This window comes from Argopecten irradians, chromosome 1 (genome assembly GCF_041381155.1).
Source record: "Argopecten irradians isolate NY chromosome 1, Ai_NY, whole genome shotgun sequence".
In the NCBI taxonomy this organism is placed as follows: Eukaryota; Metazoa; Mollusca; class Bivalvia; order Pectinida; family Pectinidae; genus Argopecten; species Argopecten irradians.
The window spans coordinates 30143508-30160248 of NC_091134.1; the positions used below are offsets into that span (position 1 = coordinate 30143508).

Genomic DNA, 16741 nt, shown 5'->3' on the forward strand with positions numbered 1-16741 from the left:
CCAAAATCATAGTCAAACTGCACATTTGTAAGTGGGTCATTATGCCGAATCTCCCTTAATGAGTGAAAAAAATATTTTCAAACATGATTTAAGATGGGCATTCTATATTTTCTTCTTGATTTGTTTTAAGGTTGGAGTACCAGAGTGGATCGTGGATCTGCGACATGATGCCACCCATCGGCATTTACCTCCCCTTCCCATGCTTGTTTCAGCATGTAACTGGGCACTTTCTTGGCTCAAGGTAATTCATAATATATAACTGGTCACCTCCTGGCTCAATGTAACTTGGCACTCACGGTTATACATGATTATATACATGAAATTAACTGTACAGTAAATATTTAGTAATGAGGATGAAGTACTGTAGATATTTGATAATGGAGACATAAGTACAGTAAATATTAAGTAATGGATAAATATTAAGTAATGGAGATATAAATACAGTTTATATTTAGTAATGGAGATATAAATACAGTTTATATTTAGTAATGGAGATATAAATACAGTTTATATTTAATTTAGTAATGGAGATATAAGTACAGTCAAATATTTATTAATGGAGATACAGTAAATATATATAGTAATGGAGATATAAGTACAGTAAATATTTAGTAATGGAGATAAAAGTACAGTAAATATATAGTAATGGAGATATAAGTACTGTAGATATTTGATAATGGAGACATAAGTACAGTAAATATTAAGTAATGGAGATATAAATACAGTTTATATTTAGTAATGGAGATATAAGTACAGTCAAATATTTAGTAATGGATATATAAGTACAGTAAATATATAGTAATGGAGATATAAGTACAGTAATATTTATTAATGGAGATACAGTAAAATATATATAGTAATGGAGATATAAGTACAGTCAGTATTTAGTAATGGATATAAGTACAGTAAATATTTAGTAATGGAGATATACGATATAAGTACAGTAAATATATATAGTAATGGAGATATAAGTACAGTCAGTATTTAGTAATGGAGATATAAGTACAGTAAATATATATAGTAATGGAGATATAAGTACAGTCAGTATTTAGTAATGGAGATATAAGTACTGTAGATATTTGATAATGGAGACATAAGTACAGTAAATATTAAGTAATGGAGATATAAATACAGTTTATATTTAGTAATGGAGATATAAGTACAGTAAATATTTAGTAATGGAGATATAAATACAGTTTATATTTAGTAATGGAGATATAAGTACAGTAAATATTTAGTAATGGAGATATAAGTACTGTAGATATTTGATAATGGAGACATAAGTACAGTAAATATTAAGTAATCGAGATATAAATACAGTTTATATTTAGTAATGGAGATATAAGTACAGTAATATTTAGTAATGGAGATATAAGTACAGTAAATACATATAGTAATGGAGATAGAAGTACAGTTAATATTTAGTAATGGAGATACAGTAAATATATATAGTAATGGAGATACAAGTACATTGAATATTAAGTAATGGAGATATAAATACAGTTTATATATAGTAATGGAGATATAAGTACAGTTAATGTTTAGTAATGGAGATATTAGTACAGTAAATATGTAGTAATGGAGATATAAATACAGTTTATATATAGTAATGGAGATATAAGTACAGTTAATGTTTAGTAATGGAGATATTAGTACAGTAAATATATAGTAATGGAGATATAAATACAGTTACTACTTTTAATGGAGATATAAGTACAGTTAATATTTAGTAATGGAGATATAAGTACAGTAAATATTTAGTAATTGAGATGTAATTAAAGTCAATGTTTAGTAATGGAGATATAAGTACAGTAAATATATAGTAATGGAGATATAAGTACAGTTACTACTTTTAATGGAGATATAAGTACAGTTAATATTTAGTAATGGAGATATAAGTACAGTAAATATTTAGTAATTGAGATGTAATTAAAGTCAATGTTTTGTAACGGAGATATAAGTACAGTTAATATATAGTAATGGAGACATAAGTACAGTTAATATTTAGTAATGGAGATATAAGTACAGTAAATATTTAGTAATGGATATATAAGTACAGTTATTATTTAGTAATGAAGATATAGGTACAGTTAATATTTAGTAATTTAGTAATGGAGAGAAACTTTCAGGAGTTTGCTTTGATTTTGAAATTTGTGGAAGTAAATAAAATGCGAAGTGAAGTTTACAATTTGATGTAAAATAGATATTGTTTTAACGATATTAAATATCATCTTACAGAACGAATTTTGGCAAAAGCAGCTGACTTCCACGGCAAGGAAACTTGATCAGGAGAACACAGATACACCAGCTAACAAAATGAATGTTAGAGGCCTCTTGGTAAAATATCAAGAGCAAAGGTTTGAGGTAAATCAGAAGTGTACAAATTGTTTATAAAGCTACTAGTGTTGTTATATGAATAAAGGTGCTACAAATGTGCTGTTATAAATTTTCCTATTCCAGTCTTAGACTTTCAGACAGCTCTAATGCCATACAAGAATTATTGTTTTAAATAAGTCTCTAATACCTGAAAGTTTATATAGTTGAATTGTCCCTAGAAATATGTTTTTAAAATGCATTAAGTGATCAAATGTATTTTTAGATCATTTGACCCAAAGGTCATCTGACAGCCACCATCTTGAAATCACATTTTGAACTTCTTCTCAAGTACTGCAGTGAGATTTAGCTGAAACTTGCTGAAATGATTCTGACATGGTACAAACAAAGTGTTGTTATTTAATATGGCCACACCAACCACCATCATGAAAACACACATTTTAAAGTTCTTCAGCTTTAGTGCTGAAATGTTTTATTCTAGACTTATAAAAACACATGACACTGTCTTTCAAAATTCCATGATGTATGTCAAAGTCACCATCTTTGAACAAATTTCAATCTTCCTATTTAAATGATGCCAAGTTTCCATAGTCAAATGACTGTTGAGCCTCTTGTTAGAAAATGTGTAGACTACCACAGCGGCTTGTATACATACCTAAAGTGTTTCACGAGATCTTCTCATTATGTACTGTATTCACTGTGTACATGCAATTGCGCCCCTCCTCGTATAAGAGCCCCTCCCCTCTTTTATATGGACTTAACAATGGCATTTTAGAGGGTATTCATCCACAACTTACATCTTGGTTCCCTGATGAGCATGGATGACATTTGCTACAATTTTTTGAGTGGACCAGGGGCTAGTTATGGTGAGTACGCTATGTATGTGAAAAAAGGAAGCTTTGTGTTTTTCAGAAAATGAACAAAGACAATTCCTGGAAAGTTGTACAAGATATGGAAAACCTCCCTCGTGAATATAGGTAGGTTTGTAGTAAATTTTAACAGAGATATAGCTACACCGGTACTATCTAAATTACTGGTTTTAGTAAGTAAGGAAACAAGAAAGAAATTATTAGGTCAAATGGAGAATGTGGCTTTGTATAAAATTGTCATAAATCAGAGAATGCTTTCTCTTTATATAAAGATCTTTGTAATTCTATTATCAATGAAATTTTTAGAATTGTACTTTGTCCTATTGTTTGACTGATATTGAGTTTTGATAGCAGTAATTAACGATCCTTTTACACCAATGCAAAACAAGTAAAGTAACTTATACAAATCACCTCCGATGGTCTGGATCCATGTTAGCATGTGAGTGGTCTGAGAGTGACATGGGAGAAAATTTCATATTGGACACAGGCGACTCCAGGCCTTTTCACATTTGTGCCAGTGATAAAACATTGACTGTCTAAATTGAAAGGCTATTTTTTAAACAAATCTGATTATACTGGTTAAAGGACGGTAACACATGCTATGATTATGTAGACAGGAGTTGGTGAAGTGCTTGGTAGATGGAGGGTTCATTATCCCTACACAGGAACTGCTACAAGCTTTAAGGATTCAGCCTGCCCGTAAGTACTGATACTTAGCTTACTAAGATCATACCAACCTTGTAACTAAGCTGACTGTGACCATGTAAACCTTGTTACTAAGCTTACTATGGTCATGTCAACCTTGTAACTTAGCTTATTATGGTCATGTCAACCTTGTAACTTAGCTTATTATGGTCATGTCAACCTTGTAACTTAGCTTATTATGGTCATGTCAACCTTGTAACTTAGCTTATTATGGTCATGTCAACCTTGTAACTTAGCTTATTATGGTCATGTCAACCTTGTAACTTAGCTTATTATGGTCATGTCAACCTTGTAACTTAGCTTATTATGGTCATGTCAACCTTGTAACTTAGCTTATTATGGTCATGTCAACCTTGTAACTTAGCTTATTATGGTCATGTCAACCTTGTAACTTAGCTTATTATGGTCATGTCAACCTTGTAACTTAGCTTATTATGGTCATGTCAACCTTGTTACTTAGCTTACTATGGTCATGTCAACCTTGTAACTTAGCTTACTATGATCATGTCAACCTTGTAACTTAGCTTACTATGATCATGTCAACCTTGTAACTTAGCTTACTATGCTCATGTCAACCTTGTAACTTAGCTTACTATGATCATGTCAACCTTGTAACTTAGCTTACTATGATCATGTCAACCTTGTAACTTGGCTTACTATGATCATGTCTACCTTGTCACTTAGCTTACTATGATCATGTCAACCTTGTCACTTAGCTTACTAAGATCATGTCAACCCTGTAACTTAGCTTACTATGATCATGTCAACCTTGTAACTTAGCTTACTATGATCATGTCAACCTTGTAACTTAGCTTACTATGATCATGTCAACCTTGTAACTTAGCTTACTAAGATCATGTCAACCTTGTAACTTAGCTTACTAATATCATGTCAACCTTGTAACTTAGCTTAGTATGGTCATGTCAACCTTGTAACTTAGCTTACTATGATCATGTCAACCTTGTAACTTAGCTTACTATGATCATGTCAACCCTGTAACTAAGCTTACTATGGTCATGTCAACCTTGTAACTTAGCTTATTATGGTCATGTCAACCTTGTAACTTAGCTTATTATGGTCATGTCAACCTTGTAACTTAGCTTATTATGATCATGTCAACCTTGTAACTTAGCTTACTATGATCATGTCAACCTTGTAACTTAGCTTACTAAGATCATGTCAACCCTGTAACTTAGCTTACTATGATCATGTCAACCTTGTAACTTAGCTTACTATGATCATGTCAATCTTGTAACTTGGCTTACTATGATCATGTCAATCTTGTCCCTTAGCTTACTATGATCATGTCAACCTTGTAACTTAGCTTACTATGATCATGTCAACCTTGTACCTTAGCTTATTATGGTCATGTCAACCTTGTAACTTAGCTTATTATGGTCATGTCAACCTTGTAACTTAGCTTATTATGGTCATGTCAACCTTGTAACTTAGCTTATTATGGTCATGTCAACCTTGTAACTTAGCTTATTATGGTCATGTCAACCTTGTAACTTAGCTTATTATGGTCATGTCAACCTTGTAACTTAGCTTATTATGGTCATGTCAACCTTGTAACTTAGCTTATTATGGTCATGTCAACCTTGTAACTTAGCTTATTATGGTCATGTCAACCTTGTTACTAAGCTTATTATGGTCATGTCAACCTTGTAACTTAGCTTATTATGGTCATGTCAACCTTGTAACTTAGCTTATTATGGTCATGTCAACCTTGTAACTTAGCTTATTATGGTCATGTCAACCTTGTAACTTAGCTTACTAAGATCATGTCAACCCTGTAACTTAGCTTACTATGATCATGTCAACCTTGTAACTTAGCTTACTATGATCATGTCAATCTTGTAACTTGGCTTACTATGATCATGTCAATCTTGTCCCTTAGCTTACTATGATCATGTCAACCTTGTAACTTAGCTTACTATGATCATGTCAACCTTGTACCTTAGCTTACTATTATCATGTCAACCTTGTAACTTAGCTTACTATGATCATGTCAACCTTGTAACTTAGCTGACTGTGATCATGTCAACCCTGTAACTTAGCTTACTATGATCATGTCAACCTTGTAACTTAGCTTACTATTGTCATGTCAACCTTGTTACTAAGCTTACTATGATCATGTCAACCTTGTAACTTAGCTTATTATGGTCATGTCAACCTTGTAACTTAGCTTATTATGGTCATGTCAACCTTGTAACTTAGCTTATTATGGTCATGTCAACCTTGTAACTTAGCTTATTATGATCATGTCAACCTTATAACTTAGCTTACTATGGTCATGTCAACCTTGTTACTAAGCTTACTATGATCATGTCAACCTTGTTACTAAGCTTACTATGATCATGTCAACCTTGTAACTTAGCTTATTATGGTCATGTCAACCTTGTAACTTAGCTTATTATGGTCATGTCAACCTTGTAACTTAGCTTACTATGGTCATGTCAACCTTGTTACTAAGCTTACTATGATCATTTCAACCTTGTAACTTAGCTTATTATGGGTATGACAGACTGTGCGCGCTAACCTTTTGAACCTGAAGACAATTACATGACGTCATGACTTCATGCTGTGTGACCGTGGTGTGCATTTTCGACAATGTCATCAATATTGACATGCAGACGATAGATCCATGTTCATGTCTTGGTGAAAATGATCACTTTTAGGCTATTATCTCTTCTTTTTCTTTTGTATATGGGAAAAAAAGAATCATTCTCTTCCTATGAGGATGTGACAACAAAATCACATACTCTGGGAGAATTCCTGAATTTCCAACCCTTGGCAAGCCTCGTGTTGGACTTTCATAAATAACACCTCGGGTTTTGATTTTGTTGTCACACCCTCTAGGTAGGGAAAGATTCTATTAGTCATAAGCATAGTTCATTATACATAGACATCTTACGGGAACATTGATGGGGGTTGGAAAGTACTATGTTATAATCCTGAAATCATTGTGTGTTCATTATTAATCTGTTCTACTGTAATCACTCCCAGAGATAAACTTTCACAATTTTACATGCATCGTGGAGTAAGTCATAGGCAAAAGAAAGTTGGACAACTTTGTACAAGGTTTTACAAAAAAGGTTCCTTAATATTGCTGCAATCCTTAATATTGCTGCAATATTTTATATAAAAATAGATTTGGTATGTTTTAGTCATAATAGAAATGACCAGAGCATTTGAACTCTACAGACAAAATTATATACATATTGATATGAATGGTTTCTTTAGGTAGCAAACCAGAGAAGAACAGCCTGGCCACGGTCTATATTTTTATTAAGTGGGGAGCCCCTGTTTTGAGCAATGCATAAACAATTAAAAATCAAATATATTCTGAAATTGGTACATCCAATATGGAGGGTTTGATATAAGTTTCATTTTTTTCAAAAATAAACATAACAAAAATGGGTTAGAGATTACAATTCTGGGCTCCTCCGGAAGTGCGTCTTGACCGGAAATGCTAGCTTTACTTGAAGGAAAATCCATGGCGCGGGTTTAGGCAAAAATATTGAAAAATCCACCTAATCGACCTATGAAATAAATTAGCTTATTTTGCCATTGTGATAGAAGTGCTCAATTTAAGGTAGGTCTTAAGAAAAAAATTGAGTACAATTTTCTGCAATTTTGGGCTAAAAATCATGATATTTTGCAATTTTTCAGGTATTTTTTTGTTGTTACCATGGTATTCACATGCATGAATAAGCGCAGAATATGGCCAAATCTGTATCAAAATATCAAATTGTAATTGCAAAAGTTGTACTGATTAATTATATATATACTTTTGTACAGGTATTTTTTACAGTTAAATGACTATATCTATATTTCTAAGGCATGCGCCTTAATTTCACAGATTGTCAAAAACTACTGTTTTCTGCTACCTTATACTGCATGGGAAAAGAGATTTTCGAAGGAAGTGCATTGTCAGTTGTAAATAAGCAGCGCCTCTGTTCATTATAGCTGGGAACCTCAAGAAAACAGGTCATAGACAGGGAGAAATCATGATTTTCACATGGGATGGGTAAGGGGAGGTAATTGGCTTATTTGCTCATTTTCATGGCATGTATACATGCTTATTGTTAAATAATTTGGCTAAAATTCATTTTGCTTTCATTTGTTTGAAAACTAACTAATTATAACTTATTGGATGTTATACAACCCATATTGCATGAATTCTGATTATTTTAACTTGATTTATTGCCCGGTATCCATGGAAACTTAGAGCAATAGTGTAATTTTGTGATTTTCTCTCTGTAAAAACACTATTTAACTTGTCTTGATCTCAAAAATGCATGTATTTGTCAGAAATTGAGTGTGCGGCAAGGCCGGTATTGTCTATTATTACCAATTTCTTAATTATATGAGGAAAAACAGTCTATTTTTGATAAAATAGGGGTGGCGGAGACTTTTACAGATTATTCATGAAAATGGTTATTTCCAGGGTAAGAATACAGAACCATAATGTCATATACATGAAATTTCCAAATCCTTGATGTCATGTCATTATTTAGATATCAGAATCAGTTTATCTGTTGCAGAGCAACAATATAAGTAGGGTCTCTGACCTTATTTGTGACGTCATTGAGTATTTATGATGTCATAGATACACACTGATAATGTCATGGTTACTGATGACGTCATAGTAATTATGACGTCATACAGCAGGGTCAATATTGATGAAATCCATGTTTTTTCCACTGCATGTCATAGAGAGAATCTCAAAATAACACATTCAATATTCAAATCCATTTTATTTCAGTAAATGACAGAGTTATAGGACTTTTAATTTTTAAAATTACCCTCCCCTTGTTGCTTGTTTGAGAGGAAAATCAATCAAAATGTACCATTCAGGGAAATTGGCAGTACTCGGTGACTATTAAAGATACGCGTTAACCGGATATGTCATTTTGTTCGTCGCATCATGTTCAAGACAATATTTGGGTTTTCGAGAATCTTAGAAAATTATAACTTGGTGTATAAGGTAGCAAACCAGAGAAGAACAGCCTGGCCACGGTCTATATTTTTATTAAGTGGGGAGCCCCTGTTTTGAGCAATGCATAAACAATTAAAAATCAAATATATTCTGAAATTGGTACATCCAATATGGAGGGTTTGATATAAGTTTCATTTTTTTCAAAAAATAAACATAACAAAAATGGGTTAGAGATTACAATTCTGGGCTCCTCCGGAAGTGCGTCTTGACCGGAAATGCTAGCTTTACTTGAAGGAAAATCCATGGCGCGGGTTTAGGCAAAAATATTGAAAAATCCACCTAATCGACCTATGAAATAAATTAGCTTATTTTGCCATTGTGATAGAATATAAGGTCTTAAGATTTTCTGCAATTTTGGGCTAAAAATCATGATATTTTGCAATTTTTCAGGTATTTTTTTGTTGTTACCATGGTATTCACATGCATGAATAAGCGCAGAATATGGCCAAATCTGTATCAAAATATCAAATTGTAATTGCAAAAGTTGTACTGATTAATTATATATATACTTTTGTACAGGTATTTTTTACAGTTATGACTATATCTATATTATGCGCCTTAATTTCACAGACAAAAACTACTGTTTTCTGCTACCTTACCTCTGTTATGATATATAATGACATTTATTAACTTAATCTGCCTTGTGTTTATAGAGTTTGAGAAGCCAGGAAATACAATTCCACACCTGATCGTCACATTCTGGAAACCTGTCCTTCAATTCATACATCAGAGTAACCTCACCGACAGACTGTTAATGAAGATGGCATCAGATATCACTACGAAAGCCTGTGTACAGAACTATACCCTCTGTCGGTGGATCAATACTATAATCACAGCCAATGAACAAGCAGGTATGTATGGGCATAATTTATTATTCTGTTATACCAATGTTGTATTCTAAGGATTCTCATGATAAGTTATTGTAGACGTCAGGTAGATAATAACAAATGAAAAGACTATCTAGACTCATCTCCTAAAACGTCTGTTAATGAAATTTATATTGTAGGTCAAGGTTTTATCTATCTAAGTTTATTTGTGTTATGAACCAAAATAACTCTTTGACCTAATATTTGACCTTTTTATATCTATACATGATACATTGTAGAACCCGTTTCCGGTTTTAACACAACGGTAGAGAGAGGATCTTACAGGGCATGTTTAAAAGCCTCCAATGTTGGGGCACATACTACCTTTTCCTCTAAGTGGTTCCAGTCAATGACTGTACGCACCTTTGACCTACATCAGAGAAAAAGATATGCAATGGTACCTCCAAAATCTTGTCACCAAAACTTCACATTTAGGCCAGGGTTTAATTTAAGCATTTATGGACTGAAAAAGGGCACTCTGTACTATTGACCTTTGACCAACATTAAAAAGGAAGAGCCCAGGGTTATTAGTGGCGAAGGAAGATGAAACGTAATGGGGGGGGGGGGGGATGACATGTTTCCCCCCCCCCTCCCCCCTGTCCTGGGGAATGGGGGGGGGGGAGGGGGGTTGCAATTGACCCCCAGCTCCCCGCTTCCTGCTTCCTACTCCCATGGTTATTATAGGAGTCCTATATTGTAAATGTCACTTGTAACATTTTAATATGTATTATTATGTATGTTGAATATTGAGCATTTCAGATGAGTATGTCCTGTTTTCGTCTCAATAGGTGATAAGAATACAAGTCGTTCCACTACAAAGCTGTATAAGCAGTATGCACCCTTGGCTGTTCGTCCTTTACTACGATCTCTACTTTATAACCAATGCGGTCACACCATCCCACTCATTAGACGGTAAGGCTGTAAGGTATTAGTATCCAAGTGACATACAACATTTGTGTAATATTCTGTTACATGGTAATTTACTGTTATATTTAATATATGCTTTCTTATCAAATCATAAATAATGAGTGTTACTGTATTTCAATATTGCAGTTAGTTTCATACGATACAAGCTTTATTTTGGTGAACCTTTATTAGCTCACCTGATGAGAAGGACAGTTGAGCTTGTGCCATCAGTCTGTCTGTCTGTCTGTCAGTCGGTCATCATCATCATCTCCTTTAAATCACTACCTAAACGATATGTAAGTTTGTTGAAACACTCTGATGTGAAATGTCTGCGCTATTTTATCAGAGTATAGGAGAACTTCCAGTTGGTGGTCAAACCTGGATTATTCTATACACATTTCTTAGTCAGTGGCTTCCAGTAGGTGGTCAAACCTGGATTGCTTTATACACATTTCTTTGTAGGTGGCTTCCAGTGGGTGCTCAAACCTGGATTACTCTATACACATTTCTTTTTAGGTGGCTTCCAGTAGGTGGTCACAACTGGATTGCTCTATACACTTTTCTTCGTCGGTGGCTTCCAGTGGTAGGTCACACCTGGATTGCTCTATACACTTTTGTTTGTCGGTGGCTTCCAGTGGTTGGTCACACCTGGATTGCTTTATACACATTTCTTTGTCGGTGGCTTCCAGTGGTTGGTCACACCTGGATTGCTCTATACACATTTCTTTGTCAGTGGCTTCCAGTGGTTGGTCACACCTGGATTGCTCTATACACATTTCTTTGTCTGTGGCTTCCAGTAGGTGGTCACACCTGGATTGCTTTATACACATTTCTTTGTAGGTGGCTTCCAGTGGTTGGTCACACCTGGATTGCTTTATACACATTTCTTTGTCAGTGGCTTCCAGTAGGTGGTCACAACTGGATTGCTCTATACACTTTTCTTTGTCAGTGACTTCCAGTGGTTGATCACACCTGGATTGCTCTATACACTTTTGTTTGTCTGTGGCTTTCAGTGGTTGGTCACACATGGATTGCTTTATACACATTTCTTTGTCAGTGGCTTCCAGTGGTTGGTCACACCTGGATTGCTCTATACACATTTCTTCGTCTGTGGCTTCCAGTGGTTGGTCACACCTGGATTGCTTTATACACTTTTCTTTGTCAGTAACTTCCAGTGGTTGGTCACACCTGGATTGCTTTATACACATTTCTTCGTCGGTGGCTTCCAGTGGTTGGTCACACCTGGATTGCTTTATACACATTTCTTCGTCAGTGGCTTCCAGTGGTTGGTCACACCTGGATTGCTTTATACACTTTTCTTTGTCAGTGGCTTCCAGTGGTTGGTCACACCTGGATTGCTCTATACACATTTCTTTGTCAGTGGCTTCCAGTGGTTGGTCACACCTGGATTGCTATACACTTTTTGTCGTGCTTCAGGGTTGTCACACCTGGATTGCTTTATACACATTTCTTTGTCAGTGGCTTCTTCACACTGGGTGGCTTCCACACCTGGATTGCTTATACACATTTCTTTGTCAGTGGCTTCCAGTGGTTGGTCACACCTGGATTGCTTTATACACATTTCTTTCGTCTGTGGCTTCCAGTGGTTGGTCACACCTGGATTGCTTTATACACTTTTCTTTGTCAGTGGCTTCCAGTGGTTGGTCACACTGGATTGCTTTATACACATTTCTTGTCGGTGGCTTCCAGTGGTTTGTCACACCTGGATTCTCTATACACATTTCTTTGTCGTGGCTTCCAGTGGTTGGTCACACCTGGATTGCTTTATACACATTTCTTTGTCAGTGGCTTCCAGTGGTTGGTCACACCTGGATTCTCTATACACATTTCTTTGTCAGTGGCTTCCAGTGGTTGGTCACACCTGGATTGCTTTATACACATTTCTTTGTCAGTGGCTTCCAGTGGTTGGTCACACCTGGATTGCTTTATACACATTTCTTTGTCGGTGGCTTCCAGTGGTTGGTCACACCTGGATTGCTCTATACACATTTCTTTGTGGTGGCTTCCAGTGGTTGGTCACACCTGGATTGCTTATACACATTTCTTTGTCAGTGGCTTCCAGTGGGTGGTCACACCTGGATTGCTCTATACACATTTCTTTGTCAGTGGCTTCCAGTGTTGGTCACACCTGGATTGCTCTATACACATTTCTTTGTCGGTGGCTTCCAGTGTTGGTCAGGTACACTGGATTGCCTTATACACATTTCTTTTCAGGTGGCTTCCAGTGGTTGGTCACACCTGGATTGCTTTATACACATTTCTTTGTCGGTGGCTTCCAGTGGTTGGTCACACCTGGATTGCTCTATACACATTTCTTTGTCGGTGGCTTCCAGTGGTTGGTCACACCTGGATTGCTTTATACATATTTCTTTGTCGGTGGCTTCCAGTGGGTGTTTACACCTGGATTCTTTGTCAGTGGCTTCCAGTAGTTGGTAACACCTGGATTGCCTTATACACATTTCTTTGTCGGTGGCTTCCAGTGGGTGGTCACACCTGGATTGCTTTATACACATTTCTTTGTCAGTGGCTTCCAGTGGTTGGTCACACCTGGATTCTTATACACATTTCTTTGTCGTGCTTCCAGTGGTGGTCACACTGATGCTTATACACATTTTTTGTCGTGGCTTCCAGTGTTGGTCACACCTGGACTTATACACATTTCTTTGTCGGTGGCTTCCAGTGGTTGGTCACACCTGGATTCTTATACACATTTCTTTTCTGGGCTTCCATGTTGTCTCCTGTTGCTCTATACACATTTCTTTGTCGTGGCTTCCAGTGGTTGGTCACACCTGGATTGCTTTATACACATTTCTTTGTCAGTGGCTTCCAGTGGTTGGTCACACCTGGATTGCTTTATACACATTTCTTCGTCGGTGGCTTCCAGTGGTTGGTCACACCTGGATTCTCTATACACATTTCTTTGTCAGTGGCTTCCAGTGGTTGGTCACACCTGGATTACTTTATACACATTTCTTTGTCGGTGGCTTCTAGTGGGTGGTCACACCTGGATTGCCTTATACACATTTCTTTGTCGGTGGCTTCCAGTGGTTGGTCACACCTGGATTACCTATACACATTTCTTTGTAGGTGGCTTCCAGTAGGTGGTCACAACTGGATTGCTTTATACACATTTCTTTGTCAGTGGCTTCCAATGGGTGGTCACACCTAGATTGCTCTATACACATTTCTTTGTGGGTGGCTTCCAATGGGTGGCTTCCAATGGGTGGTCACACCTGAATTGCTCTGTATACATTTCTTTGTCGGTGGCTTCCAGTGGATGGTCACACCTGGATTGCTTTATACATATTTCTTTGTCGGTGGCTTCCAGTGGGTGTTTACACCTGGATTCTTTGTCAGTGGCTTCCAGTAGTTGGTAACACCTGGATTGCCTTATACACATTTCTTTGTCGGTGGCTTCCAGTGGGTGTTAACACCTGGATTCTTTGTCGGTGGCTTCCAGTGGTTGGTCACACCTGGATTCCCTATACACATTTCTTTGTAGGTGGCTTCCAGTAGGTGGTCACAACTGGATTGCTTTATACACATTTCTTTGTCAGTGGCTTCCAATGGGTGGTCACACCTGGATTGCTCTATACACATTTCTTTGTCGGTGGCTTCCAATGGGTGGTCATACCTGAATTGCTCTATACACGTTTCTTTTTCGGTGGCTTCCAGTGGGTGTTTACACCTTGATTCTTTGTCAGTGGCTTCCAGTAGTTGGTCACACCTGGATTGCTCTATACAAATTTCTTTGTCAGTGGCTTCCAGTGGATGGTCACACCTGGATTGCTCTATACACTTTTGTTTGTCGTTGGCTTCCAGTGGTTGGTTATACCTGGATTCTTTATACACATTTCTTTGTCGGTGGCTTCCAGTGGATGGTCACGCCTGACTGCTCTACACACATTTCTTTGTCAGTGGCTTCCAGTAGTTAGGAACACCTGGATTGCCTTATACACATTTCTTTGTCGGTGGCTTCCAGTGGGTGTTTACACTTGGATTCTTTGTCAGTGGCTTCCAGTAGTTGGTAACATCTGGATTGCTCTATACACATTTCTTTGTCGGTGGCTTCCAATGGGTGGTCATACCTGAATTGCTCTATACACATTTCTTTGTCGGTGGCTTCCAGTGGTTGGTCACACCTGGATTGCTCTATACACTTTTGTTTGTCGGTGGCTTCCAGTGGTTGGTCTCACCTGGATTCTCTATACACATTTCTTTGTCGATGGCTTCCAGTGGGTGTTTACACCTGGATTCTTTGTCAGTGGCTTCCAGTAGTTGGTCACACCTGGATTGCTCTATACACATTTCTTCGTCAGTGGCTTCCAGTGGATGGTCACACCTGAATTGCTCTATACACTTTTGTTTGTCGGTGGCTTCCAGTGGTTGGTCACACCTGGATTGCTTTATACACTTTTGTTTGTCAGTAACTTCCTGTGGTTTGTCGCACCTGGATTGCTTTATACACATTTCTTCGTCGGTGGCTTCCAGTGGTTTGTCACACCTGGATTCTCTATACACATTTCTTTGTCTGTGGCTTTCAGTGGTTGGTCACACATGGATTGCTTTATACACATTTCTTTGTCAGTGGCTTCCAGTGGTTGGTCACACCTGGATTGCTTTATACACATTTCTTTGTCAGTGGCTTCCAGTGGTTGGTCACACCTGGATTGCTTTATACACATTTCTTTGTCGGTGGCTTCCAGTGGTTGGTCACACCTGGATTGCTTTATACACATTTCTTTGTTGGTGGCTTCCAGTGGTTGGTCACACCTGGATACTCTATACACATTTCTTTGTCAGTGGCTTCCAGTGGTTGGTCACACCTGGATTACTTTATACACTTTTCTTCGTCGGTGGCTTCCAGTGGTTGGTCACACCTGGATTCTCTATACACATTTCTTTGTCTGTGGCTTTCAGTGGTTGGTCACAGCTTCCAGTGGGTGTTTACACCTTGATTCTTTGTCAGTGGCTTCCAGTAGTTGGTCACACCTGGATTGCTCTATACACATTTCTTTGTCAGTGGCTTCCAGTGGATGGTCACACCTGGATTGCTCTATACACTTTTGTTTGTCGGTGGCTTCCAGTGGTTGGTTATACCTGGATTCTCTATACACATTTCTTTGTCGGTGGCTTCCAGTGGATGGTCACGCCTGACTGCTCTACACACATTTCTTTGTCAGTGGCTTCCAGTAGTTAGGAACACCTGGATTGCCTTATACACATTTCTTTGTCGGTGGCTTCCAGTGGGTGTTTACACTTGGATTCTTTGTCAGTGGCTTCCAGTAGTTGGTAACATCTGGATTGCTCTATACACATTTCTTTGTCGGTGGCTTCCAATGGTGGTCATACCTGAATTGCTCTATACACATTTCTTTGTCGGTGGCTTCCAGTGGTTGGTCACACCTGGATTGCTCTATACACTTTTGTTTGTCGGTGGCTTCCAGTGGTTGGTCTCACCTGGATTCTCTATACACATTTCTTTGTCGATGGCTTCCAGTGGGTGTTTACACCTGGATTCTTTGTCAGTGGCTTCCAGTAGTTGGTCACACCTGGATTGCTCTATACACATTTCTTCGTCGGTGGCTTCCAGTGGATGGTCACACCTGAATTGCTCTATACACTTTTGTTTGTCGGTGGCTTCCAGTGGTTGGTCACACCTGGATTGCTCTATACACTTTTGTTTGTCGGTGGCTTCCAGTGGTTGGTCACACCTGGATTCTCTATACACATTTCTTTGTCAGTGGCTTCCAGTGGTTGGTCACACCTGGATTGCTCTATACACTTTTGTTTGTCGGTGGCTTCCAGTGGTTGGTCACACCTGGATTCTATATACACATTTCTTTGTCGGTGGCTTCCAGTGGATGGTCACGCCTGACTGCTCTACACACATTTCTTTGTCGGTGGCTTCCTGTGGGTGGTCACACCTGGATTCTTTTTCAGTGGCTTCCAGTGGTTGGTCACACCAGGATTGCTTTATACACATTTCTTTGTCCGTGGCTTCCAATGGGTGGTCACACCTGAATTGCTTTACC

At 37.5% G+C, this 16741-nt stretch overlaps 1 protein-coding gene across 1 annotated transcript in view; it reads left to right on the forward strand.

Moving 5' to 3' along the window:
- The window catches only part of LOC138323627 (ribosomal biogenesis protein LAS1L-like), a 31819-nt gene that overhangs the window by 7126 nt on the left and 7952 nt on the right, over positions 1–16741 (forward strand). Inside the window, exons 5-10 of the mRNA XM_069268371.1 lie at positions 131–241; positions 2239–2364; positions 3247–3311; positions 3817–3902; positions 9567–9764; positions 10568–10691. Coding sequence (XP_069124472.1) covers positions 131–241; positions 2239–2364; positions 3247–3311; positions 3817–3902; positions 9567–9764; positions 10568–10691 — 710 coding nt within the window. The remainder of the gene's footprint in view (positions 1–130; positions 242–2238; positions 2365–3246; positions 3312–3816; positions 3903–9566; positions 9765–10567; positions 10692–16741) is intronic.